The sequence below is a fragment of the Prunus persica genome, chromosome G8 (genome assembly GCF_000346465.2).
Source record: "Prunus persica cultivar Lovell chromosome G8, Prunus_persica_NCBIv2, whole genome shotgun sequence".
In the NCBI taxonomy this organism is placed as follows: domain Eukaryota; kingdom Viridiplantae; phylum Streptophyta; class Magnoliopsida; order Rosales; family Rosaceae; genus Prunus; species Prunus persica.
In genome coordinates this window covers 14747402-14774737 of record NC_034016.1, presented here as the reverse complement: position 1 = coordinate 14774737, position 27336 = coordinate 14747402, and the positions used below count along the sequence as shown (strand labels likewise).

At 37.2% G+C, this 27336-nt stretch overlaps 6 protein-coding genes and 1 pseudogene across 6 annotated transcripts; all 7 read left to right on the top strand.

Moving 5' to 3' along the window:
- Positions 1–1569, top strand: LOC18766670 (probable carboxylesterase 12). The gene has a single exon (XM_007199153.2). The coding sequence runs from the start codon at positions 284–286 to the stop codon at positions 1232–1234; it is 951 nt and encodes a 316-aa protein (XP_007199215.1). The 5' UTR covers positions 1–283; the 3' UTR covers positions 1235–1569.
- LOC18768776 (probable carboxylesterase 12) lies at positions 6530–7965 on the top strand. Its single transcript, XM_007200381.2, has one exon. The coding sequence runs from the start codon at positions 6670–6672 to the stop codon at positions 7615–7617; it is 948 nt and encodes a 315-aa protein (XP_007200443.1). The 5' UTR covers positions 6530–6669; the 3' UTR covers positions 7618–7965.
- On the top strand, positions 8874–9587 carry LOC18767210 (caffeoylshikimate esterase). Its single transcript, XM_007199433.2, has one exon. It carries the CDS (start codon positions 8874–8876, stop codon positions 9585–9587), a length of 714 nt encoding a protein of 237 aa, XP_007199495.2.
- On the top strand, positions 17039–18251 carry LOC18766542 (probable carboxylesterase 12). Its single transcript, XM_007199160.2, has one exon. The coding sequence runs from the start codon at positions 17140–17142 to the stop codon at positions 18085–18087; it is 948 nt and encodes a 315-aa protein (XP_007199222.1). The 5' UTR covers positions 17039–17139; the 3' UTR covers positions 18088–18251.
- LOC18768049 lies at positions 19818–21173 on the top strand (annotated as a pseudogene).
- LOC18767339 (probable carboxylesterase 12) lies at positions 22356–23767 on the top strand. Its single transcript, XM_020570760.1, has one exon. The coding sequence runs from the start codon at positions 22551–22553 to the stop codon at positions 23505–23507; it is 957 nt and encodes a 318-aa protein (XP_020426349.1). The 5' UTR covers positions 22356–22550; the 3' UTR covers positions 23508–23767.
- Positions 25525–27059, top strand: LOC18766930 (probable carboxylesterase 13). Its single transcript, XM_020553641.1, has one exon. The coding sequence runs from the start codon at positions 25720–25722 to the stop codon at positions 26668–26670; it is 951 nt and encodes a 316-aa protein (XP_020409230.1). The 5' UTR covers positions 25525–25719; the 3' UTR covers positions 26671–27059.

Sequence of the window (27336 nt, the reverse complement as noted above, 5' to 3'; positions counted from 1 at the left end):
GACTTCAAAATAAAATATATGAAAAGATCTATCTGCCCTTCTCTTTGCCAAAACTAGATGCATGAAATTCCAAAGGAAGGAAGACAAAAATGTCCAACACCAGCCAATTTGTTTTTTTAGAAATAATTTGAAGGGTCCATGGAAACCCACCAAGGCCCTAATAAAAATATAAATTTTGCAGTTACTCTGCAATCTGCTGTCGGCACAAGAAAAGAGAGACTGAGAGAAAGGCCTCCGTACTTGTTTGTTATTATTCTCTTTTCTTCCTTCTCCAATCCAAATCATGAGCAACGAAGAAATAGCCCATGATTTCTTTAACGTCATTAAAGTCTACAAAGATGGTCGAGTTGAGAGACTCCTAGGCACATCTACAGTTCCTCCATCAACACATCCAGAGAATGGCGTCCAATCAAAAGACGTTGTGATCTCACAAGAACCAGCCATATCTGCAAGGCTTTACATCCCAAAATCCGCCGCCACAAGCTCACCCCAAACCAAACTCCCTCTTCTCGTTTACTTTCACGGAGGCGGCTTCTGCATTGAAAGCTCATCTTCTCCCACATATCACAACTACCTCAACACCTTAGTCTCTGAGGCCAATGTTGTTGCCGTCTCTGTTGACTACAGGCTTGCCCCGGAAAACCCTTTGCCAGCGGCTTACGATGATTCATGGGCTGCTCTCAAATGGGTTGCTTCCCATTTTGATGGAAACGGCTCTGAAGATTGGCTAAACAGATTTGCAGATTTACGCGGTGTGTTTTTCGGCGGTGACAGTGCTGGAGCTAATATAGCACACAACATGGCTTTGAAATTGGGGTGTGAGGGATTGGTTGGTGTTAAGCTTATTGGGATTGTATTGATACATCCTTACTTTTGGGGCACAGAGCCAGTTGGGGAAGAGTTAACTATCCCTGCAGCTAAAAGAGAGTATATAGCTGCATTGTGGCGTTTCACTTGCCCTTTGAGTATCGGATCCGATGACCCGCTTTTCAACCCGGGAAAGGATCCGAAGTTGGGGGAATTGGGTTGTGAGAAAGTACTGGTTTGTGTTGCTGAGAAAGATGTTTTCAAAGATAGGGGGTGGCATTATAGTGAGGTACTGAAGAAGAGTGGATGGAAAGGGGTTGTGGAGGTCATAGAAGCAAAGGGGGAGGAACATGTGTTCCATTTGCGGAATCCCAGTTGTGAGAATGCTGTGGCCATGAAGAAAAAGATTGCTTCCTTCTTGAATTAGAATAATTTGCCTGAAAATCTTGGTGTACTTAATAATACGACCATAGCCTCTAAGGAAGGTTGGTGGTTTTCCATTATTGTAATTTCTATTGGTATCTTTTCTTCATTTGTTTTATGTATGTTTCTTTTCTTCATTTGTTTTATCCCTTGTATGTTTTCGTCCTGCAAAATCATTTTATGCCTAAGGGAAGCTACAGTAGTTGAGGGTAGGTCTGTTTTCAAAGACTCTATATCTACTACTAGGAAAGTAGAATAGTCGTACGGTAAATGTTCCATCGATCTAAGACCTGTTTAGTAGTAGTGATTTAAAATGAAATTGTGCACTGCACATGTCAATACAGAGTGTTTAACTAAAGGAAAAACTTAGAAAATGATCTTTGCACTGTCATGTATCGCAATATGTTGTAAGTACTTTTTTGGTATGTGCTTTTAATATGTTAATTATGTATATGTATTGGATTATAAGTAATAGTTAGGGATAAATGATCTCCTTATCTATAAGAAAGCAAGCAAAGTGTTCAATGAAATTATAATTTATAACTGCCCCCTGCCCATGTTCGATTCAGTATCAAATTCATTCTAAAAAAACCATATATGAAATGGACTTTAGAAGCACACCAAAAGCTCATTTACAATATAACAAAGAAGCTTCAAAATTCTTATAAATTACAAAACTGTCATCGATTTTTTAAAACAAACCCAATCCCAAATCCTCAAAATAAAAAATCCCAAAACACTCACAAGAGCATCAAAGTAATTTAATAATCAAAATTAAATTTAATAAGACCAACTATTATTTTTTAAAGTTTTTTTAAATTTATTTATAGAAATTAAATGTTACTTGGGGTTTTTCTCCATGAGATATAGCATCTAATTGTTGTTCCCAAGCAATTCTCTTACAAAGAATCCAATGAAGTGAAAATAAAATAAAAATTTATCTTAATTAGCTAGCAGACAGGTTCTTCATCAACAGCCTCCCTCTTGTCCCATTCAATATTTCAACAACTATTCAATGACCGACATATCTGCATTTGTATCATTCAATATCTCAACAACAACGTCGTGACTCACTTACTGTGTGGTACATGACATATGGGGCTACAAATAATTCATTCAAATTATAATACAGCACATGTTAAGTTTCAATGTCAGAATTTAAATTTAAATTAATTAAGCGAATTCATGTCACACAGTATCATCATCGCATGGACAACAAAGGGAGGCCAAATTCCTTGCATATTTTCACATTTTCGAAATTCACGTAAGAAACCGTGTAGCATGTAGAACTGCTGACACATTTCAAGTAGGGAATATGTTTTTTAAATACTACTTCTGTCGCAGAGGATCGCAAAAACTTCCAGATTAGTTTGAGGTTTCTCACTTCTTGGTTACAATACTTCTAAAGTTGGGATCATCTTCAGCAACATCTTTCAAAACCTGAGTGTAAGGTTTGCAAGGAGTAGAACAAGTCAACAAGAACTCATACCAGCTTTGTGCAACAAATCTTTTACATATTTAGATTGATTTACAAATATATAACCAGCAGAAGTATAAGACACTTGCAAGCCGAGAAAATATGTAAGTTTATCCATGTCCTTCATTTCGAAAACAGAGCTTAAATCATCAACATACAACAAGAGAATTAAAATTTCTGAGTCGACATGTTTCACAAACAAACTACGATCGGAATGGGAAGAATGAAATCCAATGACAGACAAACAACTAGTAAATTTTGCATTCCAAGCTCTAGGAGCTTGTTTCAATCCTTATAAGACTTCTTCTCCTCCTCCCTCTTAAAAGTCTTTATCTTCTTGTGCTTCATGCAGATCCAAATCCTTCTTCAATCTATCCAAATTTCCTTCATCTGGGTATCTACATTTACATTTCATACATGTGTAGGACTTTCTCTGGCTTTTCCATATCGGATTCAATGATTTTATCATTTGGTTATTATAAGGATTTTTTCTTTATGTATAAATTATAAGCATAAATTACCTAATTTATATAAGCATATCTTTATCCTTTGCACTTATATTTGGGATCTCTTGATTCCAACAAATTAGTTATCTGATTTCTAAACCTGTAAATTTGCCAAGCCTATTAGGTAAATGATTATAATATAAAAATTGCCAAGCCTTTTGGGTAAAATACTAAACCTATAGGTACAATAAACCTATATGAATAATGTACCTGTTTTTCTCTTAGAATACAACGCACCTATTTGTTCTGAATAATGTACCTATTTTTTCCACAGAAAAAAAAAATTACCTGCTTTTTTTTTTGTGTGTGGACATTTCCTATGAAGAGGGACGATAACATACTAAATTCACACACACCACACACACTACATGGATACTAGAGCTTAAACTCGTGACTTTTTCTAGGAAAAACATTTGCTCCAAATCGTTACACTAGTAGGTATTATTTTGCACTATACCTAATATAAAATAATATAAAAAGGAAAATTCAAATATATGTGCGTGTGTACTTATCTAAGTACATATATAAATCATAAATGTATGACTGTGGCCTTCTAAGTTGTATAAACAATTATATTCAATAACTTGCAAAGTTCTCTGAACTTGAAGAATAATCTTAAATCATCTTCGACGCCAACCGCCCAGCTTATTAGATCTCATCTCAACCATCGGAAAAAAGCCTCCCTTTCCCAACCCAAGCCATCAAAGGGCCCACTTTGTGATATTGGGTTTGATATCCTATTATTCGAACCCAAATATTGTTCTAATCTCCTAATACACAAAAATTAAGTTAACCAAAAGAGGGAGAGTGAAAGTGAGAACGAGAGTGAATATGAGATGTGCGATTGAGAGAGAAGATGAGAGAGGAGGATGAGAGGGATGAGTAACGAAAACAAAAACCTGAAATCTATTTGAAATTGTTTTCACTTTTGTATCTCTCCCTTCCTCTCTTCTCATCCTCTCTCTCAATATCTTCCTCACTCTCATTCCCACTCTCATTTTCCTCTATAATCTCGCACAAAAATTAAAATAATTATCAAACCGCAAGTATTTTCCTTTAGAACATTTGCACCACTTTTTCTTTTTATATCCATATGAACTTTTATCAAGACTGAGGTAGTGGATGATCTGGGAAGTGCTTTTCAAAAATGTCCTCTGGTCACTTGGGATCTTGTGTGGAACACCAAGTCTTTGTTCATAATTGAATGCTTTTCGGTCACTTTGAAAAAGATAGGAAGGAGAATCCCCACAAGGACGACATTTCACATCATACCCTATCCTTTCATCACTACTGTTATGGACTAAGTTTATTTGCTAGCAGTCTTCTTCTTGTGTCCCATTCAATATTGCAACGACTACAGCGACTGACTGACTTATCTCACCAACTTATTGTGACGGTGATGTTATAAATTTATTCAATTTGTAATAAATTAAATATAATATAGCATACGTTAGATTTAAGTTTTAGAATTTAAGGTTATAATTAATTAATTGGATTTATAGGATGTCACGTGGTGTTGTCATAACTTAAATTTTATAATGCACTGCTGGGTTCCATTTTCAAAGCTCATGTGTCAAGTGATTTATCATATTTCAAATTGCACTGGTTTTTTTTAATTATAAATAAAAATAAAAATATTTTTTGGACGTGAATATTCCACAGGTTGGCATTTTAGTCATTTGCTATAATATTCTTTCAACGATCAGAGACGTTTCTTGCAAGTTGATAGCATCAGGCCCTACGTGTTCAATTCAAATTTCGCAACTGATGGGGACGGTTTCATTCACATGAGAGAGGAAAAATTCTAGCGTCATGCATGATGCACATCACTTGGTAGAGAAAAACTTTGTACGTATTTACTTTTCAATTAAATAATCATAAATGATTTTGAGTGCCTTCAACGGAAAAAGATCAATCATCACGTTTGATATGGAAGATTAGACTGGATTAGTTAAATGATTAAGTTTCATTTGCAAGTAAAAAGATATGGAGGATTAGACTGAATTAGTTAAATGATTAAGTTTCATTTGCAAGTAAAAAAGAATATGAATATTATCTTCTAATTTTAATTTGTAGGATTAGAATGGACTATTCATGAGAGGTTGTCCTTTTTAATCCCACCGAAAATTGCACATAAAATGTAGTTATTTAGTTAACCTAGGCTAGTTCAGTCTAATCATCCGTATCAAACGAGACTTAATAGTACTATTTGACAACTTTGCTATTTAAAAACAAAATATTAACTTTCAAACATTTGATAAGGGATAATGCAATCAAACTGACTAATGAGAGGACTAGATTCTTATTTAATCAATTTCGTAAGACTAAAGAGGAATACTAGCAACCTTCTCCTTTAGACCTTCTCTCTTTTTTGCTTGACATGTGTCATTCTCCTTACACTTAAAACAATGTCATTAATATATTATACAAGCTAACTTTTGCTTTCCAAGTTTACCCTTATTAAATGTATTCAATTTATCCAAAAAAATTTCACAACTTTCTTACCATCTTATTATTTTTTTTCTAACATAAATTATTTTTTTAAAGAAAATATATGCTTTAAAGAGGAAATGTCTTGGATTTTTTATAAAAATTTTAACACAAAGGGTTTATATAGGGGGAAAAAAATGTCCTTTGTGTTTTAAAAAAAAGGGCATTTCCTCTTTTTTGAAAAAATTAGACATTTTCTTGAAAAAAATAATTGATGTTAAAAAAAAAATGGTAAGAAAGTTGTGAAATTTTTCTGAATAAATTTAATAAGGGTAAAGTTGGAAAACAAAAGTTAACTTGTATAATATATTAATAACATTGTTTTAAGTGTAAGGAGAATGACACATGTCAAGCAAAAAAGAGAAAAGATCCAAAGAAAAAGGTTAGAGAGAAATTTGCTAGCATTTCTCAAGACGAAATTAGATAAAAAGACTTTGCAAATGAAATCAATATAGCGTGAAAAGGACGACGGGAAAAGTAATGTTGAGAGAAGTAGCACATGCATTAGCACGGAAAACAAATCTCGTTAAAAAAAAGAGAAGACTTCGAATTTAGATGTGAACTTAGACAGTTTGGCTACTGAAATTCTTTGGCGTCCTAAATAAAACTAAGACCTCAAAATCAAATATATTAAAATACTTACCTGCCTCCAAAACCTAGATGCGTGCATATACGAAGGCAAAAATGTCAACAAGAGCAACCAATTTGTTTTATTAGAATTAATTTGAAGGTTCCATAAAAAGAAATAATTATTATGTGGTATTGGATCACCGACGCCGTCACACTCTACCTTAAATGCGGGTTATACCGCTTCTGCGTCTTGGCTACCATAAATAGAAACACCAAGACTCCAGCATAAATAGAACTTTTGGTTCTACTCTGCTGTCTGCATAAGAAAAAGAGAGAGAGAGAGGCCTCCACAGTTGCTTCTTGTTATTTTCTTCTCTTCCTTCTCCAGTCCAAACCATGAGCAACGAAGACTTAGCCCATGATTTCTCTCCAATGATTAAAGTATACAAAGATGGTCGAGTTGAGAGACTCGCAGGAACAGACAGAGTTCCGCCATCAACAAATCCAGAAAATGGCGTCCAATCGAAGGACGTTGTGATCTCGCAAGAACCAGCCATATCTGCAAGAATTTTCATCCCCAAAACCACCACAGACTCACCCCAAACCAAACTCCCTCTTCTCATTTACTTTCATGGAGGAGGATTCAGCATTGAAAGTCCATTTTCTCCAGCATATCACAGCTACGTCAACACCTTAGTCTCTGAGGCCAATGTTGTTGCAGTCTCTGTTGACTATAGGCTTGTCCCAGAGCACCCTCTGCCGGCTGCTTACAATGATTCATGGGCTGCTATCAAATGGGTTGCTTCCCATTTTGATGGAAACGGCTCTGAAGATTGGCTAAATAGATTTGCAGATTTCCAGCGTGTGTTTTTCGCGGGGGACAGCGCTGGTGCTAATATAACACACAACATGGCTGTGAAATTGGGGTGTGAGAGATTGGTTGGTGTTAAGCTGGTTGGGATTGTTTTGGTGCATCCTTACTTTTGGGGCACAGAGCCAGTTGGGGCAGAGTTAACTACACCTGCAGCTACAAAAGAGTATATGGCTGCTGTGTGGCGTTTTGCTTGCCCTTCGACTATTGGATCCGACGACCCGCTTTTAAACCCGGCAAAGGATCCGAAATTGGGGAAATTGGGTTGTGAGAAAGTGCTGGTTTGTGTTGCTGAGAAAGATGGTTTGAAAGATAGAGGATGGCATTATAGTGAGATACTGAAAAAGAGTGGGTGGAATGGTGCTGTGGAGGTCATAGAAGCAAAAGGGGAGGGCCATGTGTTCCATTTGTTCAATCCAATTTGTGACAACGCTGTGGCCTTGAAGAAAAAGATTGTTTCTTTCTTGAACTAAAATAATTTCTCTGAAACTTTGGTATACTAAGTTTCGGTTTCTTTTCTTCATCTGTTTCATGATTTCATCCCTTCTTTTCTTTTCTTTTTTTGCGAGAAACAAGTTTGATTCAATAAGAACTCATCCCTTCATCTGTTTCTTTTCTAAGGGAGATGATAAAGTGGCACTTTCTCACTCCAACGCTGTGGCCTTGATGATAAAGTGTCCAAAGTGAAATTAAATCCTAAGTGAAATAACATCTCTCTCTTGCTGTTATTTTTGACTGTTTCACTTTGTTATGTTATTTCATTATCGTATTATTATTTTAATGTGTCTTGATTGTACACCAATAAACAATATATAATAAAATAATATTTTAATTTGACATATCAAATAAAATGTAAGTTATCAAATTCAAATTTAATGTTCGACATTTGCATTTGAGGGACCTAATGAATCTATAAATCAATCATCGTCCTAAGAGGCTTGGATGCCAACAATCCAGTCTATTCGATCTCATTTTAGGGAGCTTCTATAACGAGGCTATTTTGGTAGTATACAATGAGGAGGTTCAATCTAATAGTCCAATAATAACTCTATATCCTATTAAGAACCCTTTCATTATAACCCCTCGCAATAACCCCTCATTCTTGTTGTAAATTATAATGTGGAGCCCACCTCTACTTGCCTATAAATATGGCATCCCCCTCCCCCTCTACTTAGAGAATACACAGATTTGAGAACACAGATATTCAATAAGAGATCAGCTTCTCTCTATCTCAATTCTCTCCAATTCCTCTTGATTTATAACACGTTATCAGCACGATTTCGTTCAAACAATACCAGCTGAATTTTATGATGAAACCCAGTCAGAAAAACCCAATTTTTTCTGTACCAGACCACTCCCTCTGCTCTCTCTCTCTTGAAATCCCAGAGAAGAAGAGAGTAAAAAGACTCAGACACCTCGTTGACTAATTACACCTAAAACCAAACACCCCTCTGCCCCTTCCGTAGCAGTTCAAAATCCAAACTTAGATAATCGAAAACCGGATCACTGCAGTGCTAATCAGCAGCTACCGGTTTGGATTTACGGATTGATCGATTCCCAGATGAAATATTCATCAAACATTGCTGCCTCAAAACCCGGTTCATCAACATCAAGACAACAAAAAAAGTCATCCTTCATCCATCCATCTGGTCGAGTCATCAGCTTCTTCCAATTCTAAGTGAGAGCCGCGAATCATGAAGCACAGCAAACAAAACAGCCACTTCCCAGAATGAAGGAAGAAGAAAGCCTCCTCTCCACCCAAACCCAATCGGGCCAACTTCTGCACTACTGGGGCAACACCCCAGAGCAAGAATACTACAGTCTCCAAGGCATCAAAGCCTCCAAATCCTTCTACACCTCACCCAGAGGCCTCAAGCTCTTCACCCGGCAATGGCTGCCCCTTCTCTCCCCTCCACGTGGCCTCATCTTCATGGTCCACGGCTACGGCAACGACATCAGCTGGACCTTCCAAGCCACCCCAATTTTCCTCGCCCAACAGGGTTTCGCCTGCTTCGCTCTCGACCTCGAAGGCCACGGCCAATCCCACGGCCTCAGGGCCTTCGTCCCCGATGTCCATCTCTTGGTCCAAGACTGCCTCGCTTTCTTCACCCTGGTCAAGCAGCAAGAAACCCAATTTCTAAACGTCCCCTGTTTTCTCTACGGCGAGTCCATGGGCGGCGCCATTTGCCTTCTGATCCACTTCGCGGAGCCGGAAGCTTTTCAAGATCAAACACTTTTCACATTTCCAGAGACTAGGGCCACAACTGATGGCAGGAAAATTGCTGATGTGCTTGTTGAGCAGAACATTGTCCCCGGCATTAAGGTCGACGAGGGTCTAGTTCCTTTGGCCGGATCAAACAACGAGTCATGGTGCCAAGGTCTTGATGGCCTTGCCTCTCGCTCTGCTGCTTATTACCAACAGGGTGCTCGTTTTGCAAAATGACGAACCGTTATTAGCATTCCAAATGGCCAATCTGAATTGGTTGTGAAGGAAGCAGCCTGGGGTTTGGCTCGTTATGCTGCCGTCTCTCAGATTCAAAGCTGCAAACCCAAGATCACCGTCATCGACAACACCTTTACATTAAGTCTCCACTACCAGCAAATGGATATCGATGGAGGAAGTATGGTCAAAAAGTAAGCCACTAAAAGGTGTTGAAAGGCCGGTGTTGATTTGATGCAAAGTACTGGAGACGTAGCAAGCATGCCTAAAAAGTGAGCTTTATTGAAAAGTGGGATACACAGCAAGTCGATCAGCCTAGTGGAAAGCAATGAATTATTGCCAGGGATATGAACACCCACCGAAACAAAGGGATAAGTACTCTGCCTCACTCTATTTCCTTCAATTAAATACATTATTAAAATACCTACAGAATTTAATACTCATGACCAGTGTAGATTGCAGGTGGAAAGAAGAAAAGCCAACGTGATATATCTAACTTTCACTAATATATCAGTATAACAATATTACACTATTTGATCGTGGTGTTGTTGAGAACCCACCAATAATTGCCTTTACTTTATCGCAAATTTACTTTTATTTAAAGTATGATGTGGAATTGACCCTCATACTTTATGAAATTTAATTTACCGCACATTTATTTTATTTACTGTATGGTGTAGGTTTATTACCCATACAACAGTATTTATTTAAATGGTGGTGCGGGTTTATCGTCCACGCCTTTATTTTTATTTAAATGTATGGAGCAGAATTAGTGCCCATACAAGCATGTTTACTTTATCGTAAATTTACTTTTACTTAAAGTATGATGTGGAATTAACCCTCATACTTTATGAATTTACTTTACTGTACATTTACTTTTATTAAAAGTATGATGTGGAATTAACCCTCATACTTTATGAATTTACTTTACTGCACATTTACTTTTATTAAAAGTATGATGTGGAATTAACCCTCATACTTTATGAATTTACTTTACTGCACATTTACTTTTATTAAAAGTATGATGTGGAATTAACCCTCATACTTTATATTTCCTTTTATTTAAAGTATGGTGCGGGTTTATCGTCCATACCAGTAATTTATTTACCAGCAATTTATTTTATGGATTAAATGTGTTGTATGATGAGTTTTTTTACAGTATGCAGATCAGGACCAGAAGTTCCTTGATCCTCATCATACAATTACATCAGGACTTGAAGATCCTTGATGATGATGTTAATATGAAAGCTGGCAGTCTCTCCGGTACTATATTTGTAAACATGTGACTGGACTTGAGGGTCCTTGATCCTTGACATGTACATAAGGACCTGGGGTTCCTTAATGATGTAACAGTACCGTTTTGGTTCATAATGCCGTACACATGGATGATAACTGTACTGGAAAATGTACTGTACACATGAATAGTGCCGTATACATGAATAGTGATGTATGCATAAATATTTACCATTTTGGGTAAACTATCACTATATTCAAAAAGGGAACCTACAGTTCCTTAAACTCATGGATGAGCAATTAAATGAGATGCCAGAAGTTCCTCAAAATATGGACAATTATGTAAGGGCTTGAAGTCCCGAAATATGTACAGAAAATTGTAAAAATGTCCATACCATGAGAATATGTGATTTTGGCCCGAAGTTCAAAATCTAAGGGGATTGAATATCCATACCATGAGAATATGTGATTTTGGCCTGAAGTTCAAAATCTAAAAGTATTGAGAACCTAAAGTTCCAACAATTAAATGGACAACCCTTGAGGTATTATTGCAAATTGTGGTACGCCACATATTTCTTTGGCATAAGAGAATGATGAATTGAGGCTCCCCTCATATTTTGTTATATCTGGGCCGGAAGCTCATGAACTCAATTATATGAGATATTAGCGTGGCCTTTACTCAATCCATATTTCATGTTCATTTGAAAAAGGGCGAATAAATTCTGAGTTTGTGTTTAGCCCAGGCCAAAAGTTCCATACGTTGAAATATGAAATTTGGGAGAGTCGATGTGGTTATTTGAACCTATAAGGCACAAAGTTCCAAACCGTCAATTTGAAAAGACGTAAAAACCACAGGTGCAAGTTTAAGAATGTGCGCAATTATTATAACAGGAACATACAACAGATAGATTTTTTCCTGCAATGAAGGTGCAGGCCCTGTAAAATCTATAAAAATACATTATGTTCTGGAAGCCTCTGAAAGAAGAGGACGACGCCTCTTAAGCTTAGCCATGAGCCTCTCACGGTCTCCCAAAATTCTTTCATTAGAGACCTGCAGCATGTCTAGCCTTCTCAGTGTATCAACAGAGTATGAACTCACCAGTTTCAACAAGGCATTATTCTCTCCTTTAAGTTTCTCAACCTCCTGTTGAGACTCATGAAGCATTCTTTGGAGAGACGAATTTTCAGTTGTTAAAATCTGAACCTCGTTTGCTCTAGCACGCAAACGATCAGCCATGTTAGAAACAGAAGCAGCACTCTGAATGCTAAAATCCATTGAGTCATCAATAGCCTCTTTCTCTGATCTCCCTGTTAACAGCATTTCATCCATTGGAGTAATGAAATTCCTAGCTACTATGACAGCAGTAGCATCATTCATCATCACAGAATCATTAACTGTGAGATGACGATTTTTGGATACAAAGGATGGACGCCAAACTTGGGCGTCACTGGTTGTTGTGGGAGTATCATTTAAATTGAAATAATTTGGGCAGGAAGAATAGGAAGCCATTTTTAAGAAGGTTTCGAAGAAAGTCTTAAGAAAGCTAAAGTTTCAGAAAATGAAGGAAGTTAAGTTGAAACGCAGTTGCTCCAATCAAGTTTTGCAAAGGCAATATCTATAGGAGGAAATATGGCTACAGTTTTTCAGGATCCCAATATCTTCTCGGATCCCCATATCCTCTTTTTTCTTTCCCAGATTCCAAAACTTCACGTGGCCTCCATTAATGTTTGTCGGCACTTTCGGCGTTTTCAAAGTATTATTTTCGTCAAAAGCCGATCTTGCTTTACGGATTTCACGGAGCTATTTTTTCAAAAGTATCCCGAGAATCTCGCAATTTTTCCTATGGTTAATTTGAAATTCACCGGTTCTATCTATTCATTGTATTTGTGTATAAATGTGTTACTAACGAAATTCTCTTTGCAGAAGACATCCAGTTTTCTCCATACCTAGGGATGCGATATCTACTTGTTTTTCTTATCAGTGAGCACTTAATATGCTCGAGAAGCAAGACTATCTCTGATCATCCATTCAGGAAGCGAGACTATCCCTGATCACGTTTCCGCTACATCAGGGAACTGTGAAGGCAACCTTATGCTCTAATCTCCGGAAGTTCTTCTAGACTAGAAGAAATGAGAGCTGGTTGTTTGCTCCCACCAGCTTCCTTCCTTGATTGCTGAGCTTGTTGTCTGCTCCCACCAGCTTCCTTCCCTGATTGCTTACCATCTCTTGCAATCAATATCACAATTTTTTTTGCATTTTTTCTCTTTTTGTAACTCTCTGAGGATTATTTGTTTTTGACAGAGAAAAGAGTTGTGTTTTTGCTCTTGCAGGATATAACTAGATCATCAAGCGCTACATTATATTTACTGGGCCGATACGAGCTTGAATGATACTTGAGAAAAGTTTCTCCCCCCTAAGGATGTAAGCAATACTTGTGTTATTATATGCTTATACACTTATTTGATATTTTATCTTGAAAGGTAATCAAATGGGGAGATAAGTCTGTTCCAAAAGAATGGCTTGTATGTATCCATGAATTATTAATGCAAATTTTACAGATTGCAAGTTGGATACATTGATAATACACTGCACAGATTAAAAGTCCCATAAGAACAGAATATGGGTATAGCAGTGATCAATATGATGCACGCCTGTTGCGTAGCAAATGATGTGGATTGAAGTCCCGAAAGGACAATCCTTTGACATGTCAATATTGATATTGTGCACGCCTAATGCGTAGCAAATTATATGGGTTAAAGTCCCATAATATGGGTTAAGGTCCCAGCAATTAATTGACATGAATGTATTAATCTGTGGCATGCCTTCAGCATGACAGATATATGGGTTCTAAATGTTCCAACTCCCTAAATGGAGATTATCCACGCCCTACTGCTAAATAACGCTCCAATGGAGGTTATAATCCACATTCTCACATAATTAAAGCCCCATGAAGTGGCTTGGGTACCCAAAGGCAAATAAATACTTATAATTGATGCATGCGCATGCACATGAGAATGGTGGGATCATGAATTGATGAATGACAATTTTTGATTTTGGAGTAGCTACTCAAATCATCAATGGGCTGTGTTAATTGGAACCACGTTTAATTATTAAATGTCGACAATATCATTGGCCAAAATGGAATGAGGTAATTCCATTATAGATGAGAATGAACGTGAAAGAACAAACCCACAATACGAACCCCAAAAGATGTTAATACTGAAATTTATACTTGGGTGTTCAGAATAAAAGGGAATATACCTACTTTGTATGACACACTGTTTCTGGCAGAAACAAGGAATGTTGGGTTTTTCTCCATATTTACAGATTCAATTGTGCCCCCCTTATTACACAATTACGGAGACCAACATATTATCTTTAAGGATTATTAAATGCACGGAGCATATCGCCAGAAGCGATTTCCTAAAGATGTATAAATAGCTGGGTAAAAGCTATATAATGTGTCATAAAGTTTAATCCCTTTTAGACAAAATCCGTTGAGAGGATTGACATTGCATAAAGCAAGTCCCTAAAGGACATGTGCTTGAAGCACAAAATTTGTACTCAATATTAATATGCATAAATTACCTCAGTGAGTACATTGATTATAATGTGATTGCAACACATTAAAGCTTCTGCAGAATTCACGAAATATTTGTCTCGACTTAAGGATCGAGCATTGTGCCAACGAGATTCTTGCTTATACTAAGAAAGTATTGAAGCATTTTTATGAGGATTATCCGTTGGTCCTTAAATGTTTTTCCGGAAGTATACTAGACCAGATAGAGCTCAGTTCCATCACCACCACTTTGGGATGGCTAGTCATAAATTTTTCAGGGGGAGCGTGGTTTTCATAAAGACCTCCATACACTGTACTCTTTTTCCTTCATCCAGGTTTTTATCCCACTGGGTTTTTTCTGGTAAGGTTTTAACGAGGCAGTGTCGCTCAAGATTGACTCACAGAAGCAGTGTCAACTACGATATTCAGAAAGTTGATCAACAGTATGACTTAAAAGATATTTTTGCCAAGCATCAGGGGGAGCGCGCTATCAATAAAGATCTTCAAACACTGTACTCTTTTTCCTTCGTCCAGGTTTTTATCCCACTGGGTTTTTCCTGGCAAGGTTTTAACGAGACAGTGTCGCACGCGCGTCAATATACATAGAATTTTATGTTACACATGATTATGTACTCTTTTTCCCTTTGACCAGTTTTTTGTCCCACTGGGTTTTTACTGGCAAGGTTTTTAACGAGACATATTCCGTATCATTTGTGGTCTCCAAGGGGGAGTGTTGTAAATTATAATGTGGAGCCCACCTCTACTTGCCTATAAATATGGCATCCCCCTCCCCCTCTACTTAGAGAATACACAGATTTGAGAACACAGATATTCAATAAAAGATCAATTTCTCTCTATCTCAATTCTCTCCAATTCCTCTTGATTTATAACAATTCTATCCTTCTTGCTCATTTTCAACATTATGTGCTCTTGTGTCGGTCACTTTGAAACTCCAAATATATACCTCCCAAGTCCCAATAAACAAACAAAAACAGCTGGTTACGCAATACAGAAAAGATAGGAGGCAAAACCGCACAAGGGCCGCAACTCACATCTTAGCCTATCTTCTGATCACTGGTGTTATGGATAAAATTAATTATTCTTCTTGTGTACCAGTCAATATTTCGACAACTACATACATAGTAACTGACTTTTCTGCATTTGTACCATTCAACATTTCTTTTTTATTTTTGGGTCACATACCACTTATTGCATTATAACGGTCATATAGCGTTATAAATTTACTTAAATTATAACACGTGATGATATTACGAGTTCACTTAAAATATAATAAAGAATATGTTATGAACAGATCTGTAATATGTTATGTGGTGTCATCATCATACATACATACAATTGCTTACACGTTTCAAGTAGGGAGTATTTTCTTTTTAAGGAAAATATCTGATCATCCATGGACCAACTTAAAGTATAAAATGCACTGCTGGGTTCCATTTTCAATTGCTTTGCCATATTTTAAATTGCACTGGTCCTTTTTTGGATGCGAATAGTCCACGGGTTAACAATTAGAAACCTTTCTTGATGAACATTAGCCGCAGGTGTTCAATTCAAATTTCGCAACTGAGGATGAGAAAAGTTTCATTCACATGCAGAGCAGAAAAATTCTAGCATCATGACTCATGCATGATGTATGCTACGCTTATCGAGAGGACGCAATTTTATCTCGTCTCTTATCGGAGTAAATGCTCTTTCTTTCTTTTTTTCTTTTTTTCAAGGAGAGTAAATGCTCTCTAATAACCCTGTTATTGTAGCAAGCAACCTCATTATATCAATATTATCTCGATGTAGTAGTCTTGATTTGACATGAATTATGTATTATTGTTCTGTTGATACACTAATAATGTTAACTTAGCTTTCTTAAAACAATGGATGATAACTTTCGAACATTTGATAAGTGATAATGTAAACAAAAAACTAATGAAAAGGACCAAATTCTTATTTAATCAGTCTAGTAAGACTAGATTACAGGAAAAATATTAATAAAAAAAAATAGAGGAAAAAGATGTCGCAGACGAAATCAAAATAGCATGAAAAAGAAGACGAGAAAAGTAGAGTTTGGAGCCGCCTATAAGACAAGTAGCATGCATAAACACGGAAAACAAAATAAAACGATTTTTTATTTTTTTATTTTATTTTAAAATTTAGATGTGAATCTAGACAGTTTGGGCAGTGGCCATTGAAATTCTTTGGCGTCCTAAATAAAACGAAGACAAAATTAAATATATAAAATAACTTATCTGCCGTTCTCTTTGCCAAAACTAGAAGCATGGAATTTCATACGCAGGCAAAAATGTCCAACAACTAATTTGTTTTTATTAGAATTAATTTGAAAGTTCTCATAGAAAAATGAGTAATTATAATGTGGTGTTGAAATATAATCACAAGGTATAATTCGTTCGTCTATTATAATATAAAGAATATTTATTGATACTCTTATCTTAAAAGTTGGAAATATTAGCAGACATGTCTAATCGAGTGGAAAAACCTTTAACTGTTGGAACCCCCATAACACGTTAATAATGTTGTGTAATGCGAGAAACCCATTCCCTGTATCATAAAACGTGGACGGGTTTTACAGTGGGAGCGTTTTCAGCACCATAAAAAATTTCTCTATTAAAACCCACCAAGGCGCCAGCATAAACACAAAACAAATTTTGCTTCTACTCTGCATAAGAAAGAGAGAGAGAGGCCTCCATAGTTGTTAGGTGTTATTTTCTTCTCTTCCTTCTCCAGTCCGAACCATGAGCAACGAAGACTTAGCCCATGATTTCTCTCCAATGATTAAAGTATACAAAGATGGTCGAGTTGAGAGACTCATGGGCACAGAAAGAGTTCCTCCATCAACACATCCAGAAAATGGCGTCCAATCGAAGGACGTTGTGATCTCACAAGAACCAGCCATATCTGCAAGAATTTTCATCCCCAAAACCAGCACACACTCACCCCAAACCAAACTCCCTCTTCTCATTTACTTTCATGGAGGCGGCTTCTGCATTGAAAGTTCATCTTCTCCAGCATATCACAGCTACGTCAACACCTTAGTCTCTGAGGCCAATGTTGTTGCCGTCTCGGTGGACTTCAGGCTTGCCCCAGAGCACCCTCTGCCAGCTGCTTACAATGATTCATGGGCTGCTATCAAATGGGTTGCTTCCCATTTTGATGGAAACGGCTCTGAAGATTGGCTAAATAGATTTGCAGATTTCCAGCGTGTGTTTTTCGCTGGGGACAGCGCTGGTGCTAATATAACACACAACATGGCTGTGAAATTGGGGTGTGAGAGATTGGTTGGTGTTAAGCTGGTTGGGATTGTTTTGGTGCATCCTTACTTTTGGGGCACAGAGCCAGTTGGGGATGAGTTAACTACTCCGGCAGCTGCAAGAGATTATATGGTTGGTGTGTGGCGTTTTGCTTGCCCTTCGACTAGTGGATCCGACGACCCTCTTATAAACCCGGCTAAGGATCAGAAATTGGGTAAATTGGGTTGTGAGAAAGTGCTGGTTTGTGTTGCTGAGAAAGATGTGTTGAAAGATAGAGGATGGCATTATAGTGAGATACTGAAAAAGAGTGGGTGGAATGGTGCTGTGGAGGTCATAGAAGCAAAGGGGGAGGGCCATGTGTTCCATTTGTTCAATCCAATTTGCGACAACGCTGTGGCCTTGGAGAAAAAGATTGTTTCTTTCTTGAACTAGAATTTTTTTTTTTTTTTTCCGAAACTTGGGTGTACTTAGTAATATGACAATACCCTTTAAGCTAGGTTTGTGGTTTTGGTTTCTTTTCTTCATCTGTTTCATGATTTCATCCCTTGTATGTTTCCTGGTTGAAATAAAAGCTTCTGTTTCAAAGACTTTATACCTATTACTGCATAAATAATATGTCAACAAAGCAATCCATTCGAGGTCAGAAAAATACCAAACTGTAATTAAATTTAGTAGTGATCTAGTGTATGCCACTTCACATGTCAATACAGAGTGTTTAGCATTGGATGATCAAACAAGTATGAATATGTTTTGTGTTGGTTTTCTTTCTTCTGTAAAATATTAAGTACGGTTATGTCTTCATTTTGAAAAATATGGGTGAGTTTTGTTTTGAAGACCAAAAAAGTGAATACGGTTGAGTTTTGTTTTGTTTTTTTTTTGTTTTAAAGAAGAGAAGAAAAATTAGACCAATTTGAGCAAAGCTAATCAATACTGTCATGATTATTAGTAGGTGCTTTAAGGCCTAAAGGAGAAAGTTGATTCCAAAAGTTGTGAAGTATAGGACCAATTAGCAAATAAATGATTACAAGTTTCAGGATGTTGTTGACAAAAGGGACAAATATTAGGTAAATTAGAAAAGCTTCTAAGTCGATCACGAGTATTTAATCTTTTTTATTTTTTACAAAAATCAAAGTAATTTTTTTAATTTTAGGAGGCAATTTTAGATTCCAGATTTTTTTATAAATATTAATTATTAGTGTACTATGGGACTTGAACTCAAGATCATTTGTGAGCACACTAAAAACTTGGACGAATCCAATTACATTACTTAGCAATACACTAAATTACGTGAATATTGGTGAATTTTAAAAAAATCCTAAAAAGGTCATTTTTTAGTTTTGGTTTTATTTTTTTTTTACCCTCCTTTCATATCCACCAATTCTAAATCATCATTTGACCAAAAAAATAAAAAAAATTCTAAATTATCACACATAACTCGAACTCAGTCCTAAAACCCGATATATGGAACCTTCTAACTTGGACCCAGTCGTTCGACTATGATGTTTGGTCATAAACTCAATCTTCAGACCCTTGGACTGGCCTTGAGACCTCGAAACCTCAAAACCCAAAATTGACAAAAAAATTGATCGAAAATGCTACATACTCATAACATGCACTTTCACAAATTGACCACGAGAAAAATTCCATTTCCAAATTCCACATAAGTATCTGTTTCTTCAAATTTCCATTATAACTGAACTAAGTTAAAATTGAAATTATGATAAGGGTTTCGCCACCCTAAGTAAAGGGACCATCCTATTACCCCTTGACCACCCTACAATCACTGACGGACTCGCACACATGGCATTAATACCCACATGTGTGTGTTCGTGTCCCCACCCCCTTCTTCATGGACTTTGGATTTGTAGAAAAACTTGTATAACACTGTTTCGTTATTACTAACCAATCATAGATTGTCACGTGAAAAATTTATCATGTATGATATGTCATGATTGGATGGGTATAACAAAGTAGTGTTAGCAAATATTTCTCTTAACATGGCCTGTTGACCTCCCAACCTACCCTTCTAACAATCAAACCTACTCCCTTAACCAATGATACAAATGAAATGAGTGACTTGTTGACCAAATCAGTTACCAGTGGATCCAACCCTATGACTACGAAACCTGACCCGAAGGAAGGCAAAAATGTCCAACAACAACCAAGTCAACGACCTATTAATCAATTTTGCTCCTACTCTGCACTCTGATATCGGCATAAGAAAGACAGAGAAGGGAGAGAGGCCTCCATAGTTCTTTGTTCTTATTCTATTCTCTTCCTTCTTCAACCCAAGTCATGGGCAACGAAGAATTAGCCTATGATTTCTCTCCAATAATTAAAGTATACAAAGATGGTCGAGTTGAAAGACTCAAAGACACAGACATAGTTCCTCCATCAACAGATCCCAAAACTGGCGTCCAATCAAAAGACGTTGTGATCTCACAAGAACCAGCCATATCTGCAAGGCTTTACATCCCAAAATCAACCACCGCCACCACCACCACAAGCGCACCCCAAACCAAACTCCCTCTTCTCATTTACTTTCATGGAGGCGGCTTCTGCATTGGAAGTTCATCTTCTTCAACATATCACAGCTACCTCAACGCCTTAGTCTCTGAGGCCAATGTTGTAGCTGTCTCTGTTGACTATAGGCTTGCCCTAGAGCACCCTCTGCCAGCTGCATATGATGATTCATGGGCTGCTCTCAAATGGGTTGCTTGCTTCCCATTCTGATGGAAACGGCTCTGAAGATTGGCTAAATAGATTTGCAGATTTCCAGCGTGTGTTTTTCGCTGGGGCTAATATAACACACAACATGGCTGTGAAATCGGGGTGTGTGAGATTGGTTGGTGTTAAGTTGATTGGGATTGTTTTGGTGCATCCGTACTTTTGGGGCACAGAGCCAGTTGGGGCAGAGTTAACTACTCCTGCAGATGCAAGAGAGTTTATGGCTGCTGTGTGGCGTTTTGCTTGCCCTTCGACTAGTGGATCCGACGACCCGGTTTTAAACCCGGGTAAGGATCCAAAATTGTAGCAATTGGGTTGTGTGAAAGTGCTGGTTTTTGTTGCTGAGAAAGATGTGTTGAAAGATAGAGGATGGCATTACAGTGAGACACTGAAAAGGAGCGGGTGGAATGGGGATGTGGAGGTCATAGAAGCAGAGGGGGAGGGGCATGTGTTCCATTGGATCAATCCCACTTGCGACAATGCTGTGGCCATGGAGAAAAAGATTGTTGCTTTCTTGAATTAGAATAATTTGCCTGAAACTTGGGTGTAGTTAGAGATTTGTGGTTTTCCATTGTTGTATGTTTTATATACGTTTCTTGGTTGAATAAAACATTCTGATGTTAAATATGGAACTTTTTTTTTGTCCTGCAAAATCAAGAAATGCATTTATGCCTAATTTAGGGTAGGTTTGTTTCAAAGATTTCATACCTACTACTGGATGTAAAGTGAAATTGTTCAAGTTCTGCATAATAAGATGCCAAACTGTCACATGTCAATACAGAGTGTTTAACAACATCAGCCATGAATTTGTTTTGGTGTGCTGCTGAGGAAGTTTATTTACCTATCTTTCGCTTGAACACAACGGAGGAAGCATGCAATTGTGGCGCAGTGCACTCTTGGATAATCAAATATGAGCACCCGAATTGTGGATAATCAAGAATCTGTAAATTCGATTGAAGGGACTCCTTTTTTTTTTTTTTGGGCATAAGAACGTATGTGCCTTTTTAGTTTCTATTGTTTTGATTTAATTTTTAAAATAAAATAACTCAAGAAAAGGGGAAAATTTGTTGGGTTAAAATAAGAATGCTGCTATTCCCACCCCCTTATTCTATTTTCCTACCCACTTATCTTCAAACTTTTAAAGGCAAATTTTCCCCGTTGTAAAATGAATTTTAAGAACTTAACTCTAAATTAACACTGTTAAGTCAAAAAATAAAAGTAAAAATAGAAACAGAAAATTAGAATAAATAAATAAAAAAGCCTAGCAAACAACCTCCAGACTACCCACCCGACCCCATGACAACCAAACCAACCTCCCCTCCTCACCTCACCGGCAGCCACATCATCAATTGCCACCTAAATCAAATGAGTTGCTCTTGCAAGATTCCCAGTTGCCCTCCTTATGCACATAGTTTAAGTGTGTTAAGATTCCAGTTGCCCTCCTTATACACATAGTTTAAGCGTGTTCCACCCAAAAACAAGGTGGTATGATATACATGAAAGAAGAGTTCTGTTGTCTGATTATTGGAAAAGTGAAAACAGCGGTTCACTCTTTTCTTTTTTTCGGTGCTACCTTTTTATTTTCAAAGGATAGGATTGGGATGTATAATAACTTCTTTTTTTTTTAGGATGCCCTTGAACAGCTCTTAGGTCAATTAAGTATACTAAATTCACACACAATACAAGGATGTTAGGACTCAAATCTTGAATATTTTTTGGGGAAGCAATTGCTCCAATCCACCGCATTAGTGAGTCATTTGCCTTTCTTTAGTCAATATTAAATATGAGAGATCAACTTTGGTTTGTTAATTTGTTACTCGATAGCAAACAATCTCATATAATCTTGATATGATATAAATGAAGTAGAATTATTTTGTCGATAACTCTACGTCAAAATCAAAATATCTGAAAGGACTTGTCTGTCCTATTTGCCAAAACTAGATGCATTTAGGGAAGGCAAAAATGTCCAACAACAACCAATTTGCATTTTTTAGAATTAATTTAAATGGTGCATAAAAGTCCATCAAGTCCTCATCACAACACAAGTTAACCATACATTTTGCTCCCCCTCTGAACTCTGCTATCTGCATAAGAAAAACAGAGAAGAGACAGAGGCCTCCATAGTTGCTTGTTTCTTATTCTCTTCTCTTCCTTGTTCACCTCAAATCATGAGCAACGAAGAATTAGCCTATGATTTCTCTCCGATGATTAAAGTATACAAAGATGGTCGAGTTGAAAGACTCAGAGGCACAGACACAGTTCCTCCATCAACAGATCCCAAAACTGGCGTCCAATCAAAAGACGTTGTGATCTCCCAAGAACCAGCCATATCTGCAAGGCTTTACATCCCAAAATCCGCCGCCACAAGCTCACCCCAAACCAAACTCCCTCTTCTCATTTACTTCCATGGAGGCGGCTTCTGCATTGAAAGTTCATCTTCCCCCGTATATCACAACTACCTCAACGCCTTAGTCTCTGAGGCCAATGTTGTTGCAGTCTCTGTTGACTATAGGCTTGCCCCAGAGCACCCTCTGCCGGCTGCTTACGATGATTCATGGGCTGCTCTCAAATGGGTTGCTTCCCATTCTGATGGAAACGGCTCTGAAGATTGGCTAAACAGTTTTGCAGATTTCCAGCGTGTGTTTTTCTATGGGGATAGTGCGGGGGGTAATTTAGCACACAACATGGCTTTGAAAGTGGGGTGTGAGGGATTGGCTGGTGTTAATCTGATTGGGATTGTGTTGGTGCATCCTTACTTTTGGGGCACAGAGCCAGTTGGGGAAGAATCAACTGCCCCTGCAGCTGGACCTGGAGGAGAGTTAATTTCTGCTTTGTGGAGTTTTACTTACCCTTCGACTAGTGGAACTGATGACCCGTTTTTGAACCCGGGTAAGGATTCGAAGTTGGGGGAATTGGGTTGTGAGAAAGTGCTGGTTTGTGTTGCTGAGAAAGATGTGTTGAAAGATAGAGGATGGCATTATAGTGAGACACTGAAAAAGAGTGGGTGGAAAGGGGTTGTGGAGGTCATAGAAGCAATTGGGGAGAAGCATGTGTTCCATTTGGAAGATCCAACTTGTGACAATGCTGTGGCCCTGGAGAAAAAGATTGTTGCTTTCTTGAATTAGAATAATTTGCCTTAGACTTTGGTGTGCTTAGTAATATGGCCATAGCCTCTAAGCCAGTTTAGTGGTTGTACTTCTTTGTTGGGTTCTTCTTTTCTTCATCTGTTTTATGCCTTGGATTATGCTTTATGTATGGTTTTTGCTTAAATAAATAAAACATCTGATGTGAAATATGAAAGATTGGGTGATCAAACAAGTATGATTATGCTTGGTGTTCTTGTCGGTTTTCTTTCTTCTGTAAATATTAAGCATGAGAGATCAAATGGTTTGGATAGATTGCTGGTTTGTACTTTGTTATGTTTATCAGAAAAAGAGGGGCTATTTTGAACACTCAAACTTTATAAGAAGGTGAACCACACAAGTCATTCTCAGGCGATCAGTCAAATATGCCTGCTGGGTCTATCCATGGCCCTTGCAAAAACGTGTTTTGTGTAACAGACCTGTAGGGCCCTTCACTTTGGCCAAGACCTCAGTGCAATTGGTAGTTGCCCACCCACTTGATGTGAGATTATATTCGTCCCATTTCATGACTTGTACCCCAATAATATGCAGCAATAGTATGATCATATCATAGTAACTCAAACTCAAACTCAAACTCTCTATGTTCGGAAATGGGTTTGTTCAAATGGATTCTTTGCCCTCCACGACCTCCACAGCCCCCTTCTCCATGTTCGGAGTTGGCTTCGACACATCCTGCTCAGCAACCGAGAACCAGAAGAAAAGAATTAAATTAGAGATCCATAGACCATATAATTAGAATATTAAACGCAGACCTTATGGAACAAATACAGAGTGTTTAACATTATGGAACAAATATAATACAAGTAAAAAAGAAAACTACACATTGTATTAAACCTATATAACCATGCATGTGAATAAGTACTTCAATTTTATATTTTGTTTTTGTTTTAAGATTTGAATCAAATCCCTGTTCAGTTTTCTTTGAACAAGTTTTGCTCAAAGCTAATAATAATCCCTCTAGGTCTCATAGGATTTTTTTTTTTTTTTTTTTGGTGGTCCATGCGGTCTTTGGAACTCTTCTTCCTCTAGGGCATAACTGTTTTAATTAAGAAGAATTTTCAATTGATGGGGATCTTAACTTTTATATTTATTTATTATTTAAAAAAAAAAGGAGATGGGGATATTAACTTAGGGGGTGTATCCAATTATAACTTTTAATGACTTTTAATGACTTTAAAAGTCTGAAGGTATTCAATTGTGACTTTTAAATAGTCTTTAAAAGTTTAGTTGTATTCAATTGTGAGCTTTAAAGAGTATTTAAAAGTTTTAAGGTATCCAAAATATTAATGACTTTTAAAAACTTTGTTAAATAAATGACTTTTCAATACTTTTAAAGGTAATTCTTACTACCAAAAGTCTTGCTAATTTACACCAGATTTTATGAAAATATTGGGAAGTTGAGAAGATAGAACCAAAACGTCTCCAAACGTCTCCAATTCTTTCTTCCCTTGTTATATCAAGCATCAAGCAGATAGATCTTTTTTCTTCATGGTCAGGGCTCCACTTTGGTATCCCATTGTCATCCACTTCCTTCAAGTTAGTAAAAAAATATTGAATATTTTTCTTCTCTTCTCATCCACACGTTTACTTTCCCTCGATTGATGAATATTTCTTCTATTAGTAAAAAAAGCTGTGTTTGCATATAAATATTTTATTATATTGATTGTCTCATATGCTATGTTTGCATACAATATTTTATTATATAATTTGTTGCCTCTTAATTTTTTGTTCAATGTATGCCGACTAGTTCAATCAACATAAAAGATAAATGCTATTTGTAAAATAAATATAAAAATAAGTATTTAAAAGTCTATAAAACTCTATGACAAAAGTATATGAAAGTTTGTCACTTAACTTTATAAAGTATGTAAAAGTCATTAAGAATTTGTCAACTCTAGAAAAGTCATTCACTCAAAAAATGTCTTTAAAAGTTAGAATTGGATACACCCCCTTAGATGAGTTTTTACGATAAGAGAAATTCTATAATACTATGGTATTATGGTCGGGTGGTAGTATTTTTTTAATAACTTATTTCAAATTAAAATCAATATATCTGAAAGGACTTGTCTTGTCGTCCTTTTTGACAAATTGCTCCTGCACTGAACTCTGCTATCTGCATAAGAAAAACAGAGAAGAGACAGAGGCCTCCATAGCTTGTTTCTTATTCTCTTCTCTTCCTTGTTCAACTCAAATCATGAGCAACGAAGAATTAGCCTATGATTTCTCTCCGATGATTAAAGTATACAAAGATGGTCGAGTTGAAAGACTCAATGACACAGACAGAGTTCCTCCATCAACAGATCCCAAAACTGGCGTCCAATCAAAAGACGTTGTGATCTCACAAGAACCAGCCATATCTGCAAGGCTTTACATCCCAAAATCCACCACCACAAGCGCACCCCAAACCAAACTCCCTCTTCTCATTTACTTTCATGGAGGCGGCTTCTGCGTTCGAAGTTCATCTTCTGCAAAATATCACAGCTACCTCAACGCCTTAGTGTCTGAGGCCAATGTTGTTGCAGTCTCTGTTGACTACAGACTTGTTCCAGAGCACCCTCTGCCGGCTGCTTACGATGATTCATGGGCTGCTCTCAAATGGGTTGCCTCCCATTCCGATGGAAACGGCTCTGAAGATTGGCTAAATAGATTTGCAGATTTCCAACGAGTGTTTTTCGCTGGGAACAGTGCTGGGGCTAATATAACGCACAACATGGCTGTGAAATTGGGGTGTGAGGGATTGGTTGGTGTTAAGTTGATTGGGATTGTTTTGGAGCATCCATACTTTTGGGGCACAGAGCCAGTTGGGGAAGAGTTAACTACTCCTGCAGCTGCAAGAGAGTATATGGCTGGTGTGTGGCGTTTTGCTTGCCCTTCGACTAGTGGATCCGACGACCCGCTTATAAACCCGGCTAAGGATCAGAAATTGGGTAAATTGGGTTGTGAGAAAGTGCTGGTTTGTGTTGCTGAGAAAGATGTGTTGAAAGATAGAGGATGGCATTATAGTGAGACACTGAAAAAGAGTGGGTGGAATGGGGCTGTGGAGGTCATAGAAGCAGCGGGGGAGGGGCATTCGTTCCATTTGGGAGATCCAACTTGTGACAATGCTGTGGCCATGAAGAAAAAAATTGTTGCTTTCTTGAATTAGAATAATTTGCCTGAAACTTTGGTGTGCTTAGTAATATGACCATAGCCTCTAAGCCAGGTTAATAGTTGTACTTCTTTGTTGTGTTCTTCTTTTCTTCATCTGTTTTATGCCTTGTATTTGTTTTATGTATGTTTCTTGCTTAAAAAATAAAACATCTGATGTGAAATATAAATTTTTTTTTCTTTTTTTTCTTCCTGCAAAACCATTTTATACCTAATTTAGATAAGCTAGGTGTTATGATATGCACCAACAAAAGATTGGGTGATCAAACAAGTATGATTATGATCGGTGTTGTTCTTCTTTCTTCTGTAAATTTAAGTATGTGAGATCGATTGGCTTGGATAGATTGCACTTTGTCATGTTTATCAGAAAAAGAGGCGATATTTTGAACTCTCAAACTTTATGTAAGAAAGAGGTGAACCACACAAGTCATTCTCACCCCCTAGGATGTAATGGCGATAAGTCAAATATGCCTACTGGCTTTTGCAAACACGTGTGTTTGTGTAAGACCTGTAAGGGCACTACTTTGGCCAAGATTGCCCCGATATTGTGAAAAGCTTAACGACGGAGGTTCATTAAGACCATCGAACTTATTCAGGATTGAGATTTTAACTCAAAAAGACATTGGTAAAATTAGTAGTAATCACTTATTTTTAAGTTGTAAAT

Coding starts and splice junctions, on each gene's coding strand:
- LOC18766670 (XM_007199153.2), top strand. CDS start 284: ATGAGCAACGAAGAAATAGCCCATGATTTCTTTAACGTCATTAAAGTC.
- LOC18768776 (XM_007200381.2), top strand. CDS start 6,670: ATGAGCAACGAAGACTTAGCCCATGATTTCTCTCCAATGATTAAAGTA.
- LOC18767210 (XM_007199433.2), top strand. CDS start 8,874: ATGAAGGAAGAAGAAAGCCTCCTCTCCACCCAAACCCAATCGGGCCAA.
- LOC18766542 (XM_007199160.2), top strand. CDS start 17,140: ATGAGCAACGAAGACTTAGCCCATGATTTCTCTCCAATGATTAAAGTA.
- LOC18767339 (XM_020570760.1), top strand. CDS start 22,551: ATGAGCAACGAAGAATTAGCCTATGATTTCTCTCCGATGATTAAAGTA.
- LOC18766930 (XM_020553641.1), top strand. CDS start 25,720: ATGAGCAACGAAGAATTAGCCTATGATTTCTCTCCGATGATTAAAGTA.